At 64.9% G+C, this 1537-nt stretch overlaps 1 protein-coding gene across 3 annotated transcripts in view; it reads left to right on the plus strand.

Annotated features, from left to right (window-relative positions):
• Nucleotides 1-597: 597 nt before the first annotated feature.
• YWHAE (tyrosine 3-monooxygenase/tryptophan 5-monooxygenase activation protein, epsilon) overlaps nt 598-1537 on the plus strand; it is a 99784-nt gene continuing 98844 nt past the window's right edge. For 2 of the 3 annotated variants that reach the window (XM_011999589.1, XM_011999590.1), the window contains exon 1: nt 598-931. In XM_011999589.1, coding sequence (XP_011854979.1) covers nt 868-931 — 64 coding nt within the window. In that variant the 5' untranslated portion in view covers nt 598-867. Of the gene's footprint in view, nt 1508-1537 lie in introns of all 3 variants that reach the window. The other variant, XM_011999591.1, reaches the window with a different exon arrangement.

The raw sequence follows: 1537 nt of genomic DNA on the forward strand, positions 1-1537 counted from the left end.
ACCCTGAGTGTAAAAGTGTCTGAAATAGGCCCATGACCAGGAGTGGCGGAGAAAACTAGGACACCGGCCGGGCGCGGTGGCTCACTCCTGTAATCCCAGCACTCTGGGAGGCCGAGGCAGGCGGATCACCTGAGGTCAGGAGTTCGAGACCAGCCTGGCCAACATGGTGAAACCCTGTCTCTATTTAAAAATACAAAAGGTAGCTGGGCTTGGTGGCGGGTGCCTGAAATCCCAGCTACTCGGGAGGCTGAGGCAGGAGAATCACTTGAACCCGGGAGGCGGACGTTGTGTTGAGCCGAGATCGCACCACTGCACTCCAGCCCAGGGAACAAGAGCGAAACTCCGTCTCAAAAAACAAACAAACAAACAAAAAACACAAAAAGGAAACCAGGACGCGGTAGTGACAGCCGCTGCTTTCGGGGAGGAAGACCTGCCATGACAGAAACCGTTAGCGCCTCCGTCGTTCTCTTCCGCAGGTCGGGCCTCGGGCCCAGGTCTCCCGCCGGCTTTTTTCAGGAGCAGTCCCGGCCGGCCCCGCCTCAGCCCTTCCCGTTCCCCGGGGGCCGCTCCCTCTCGGCAGTCGCAGTTCCCGCCTCTGGGCTCCGGCGCCCGCTGAGCCGACGGAGGGGGGGCGTCTCCTGCGCTGGTTCCAGCCTCTTCGGGCGCCGAGTTCCAGGACCCGCCCCCCGCGCCAGTTGCCAGGGAGCGGTTGCCATAGAGCTGAGCAGTTGCCTGCTTGCGCAGGCGGAAGTCCCGGATTGAGGCGCCGCCATTTTTGCTGCCCGGACGCGGAGCGAGAGGCTGAGAGAGTCGGAGACACTATCCGCTTCCATCCGTCGCGCAGACCCTGCCGGAGCCGCTGCCGCTATGGATGATCGAGAGGATCTGGTGTACCAGGCGAAGCTGGCCGAGCAGGCTGAGCGATACGACGGTGAGTTGGGGGGGCAGCGGGGGGCTGGAATTCTCGGACCCTCTGCCGCCGCCCACAGAGGCCGGGGACAGGAGACAAAATGGCGGCATCGTCTGCGAGCCTGGCCCGGGGGCTTGGGTTCGGGAAGCAGGAAATGGCCTGGGAGCTCCCGGGGCGATGGGAGGCTGTATGCCTTGGAATGTGACCCCTTCGCCGTCCTTAACTGCAAACAACTCGCGGGCCGGGAGGCCGGGGCGACGGGGTGGAGGAGTTGGTTGTAAAATGGCGGCTGGGGGGAGGGCGAGTCCCGGGGCGGGGGAGGGGGAGGAGATGGCGGGTGCTGTCTCCGAACGAGCAGCCCTCAGGGGAGCTTCTGGGACGGTCTTGGGATGTGGAGAACAATTGGGTGCGGTGACGGGGGAAGCAGCACCCGCCACATGGGAGAGAGCGGAGACCGGGAGCTGTAGCGCGGGCGCCTTTCAGGGAAATATGGCGGGTGGGGGCGGTGGCTTTTCCCCGGAGGCCCCGTGTGGGGCGGCGGCCGTGGAGTCTCACAAAGGAGAAGCCTTCGGAGCGATGGGCTTCCTCAGGCCTGAGGCGGGGGGCGGTCCTGGGGGATGGTGGGGG

This window comes from Mandrillus leucophaeus, unplaced genomic scaffold (assembly GCF_000951045.1).
Source record: "Mandrillus leucophaeus isolate KB7577 unplaced genomic scaffold, Mleu.le_1.0 Scaffold6, whole genome shotgun sequence".
Taxonomy (NCBI): Eukaryota; Metazoa; Chordata; class Mammalia; order Primates; family Cercopithecidae; genus Mandrillus; species Mandrillus leucophaeus.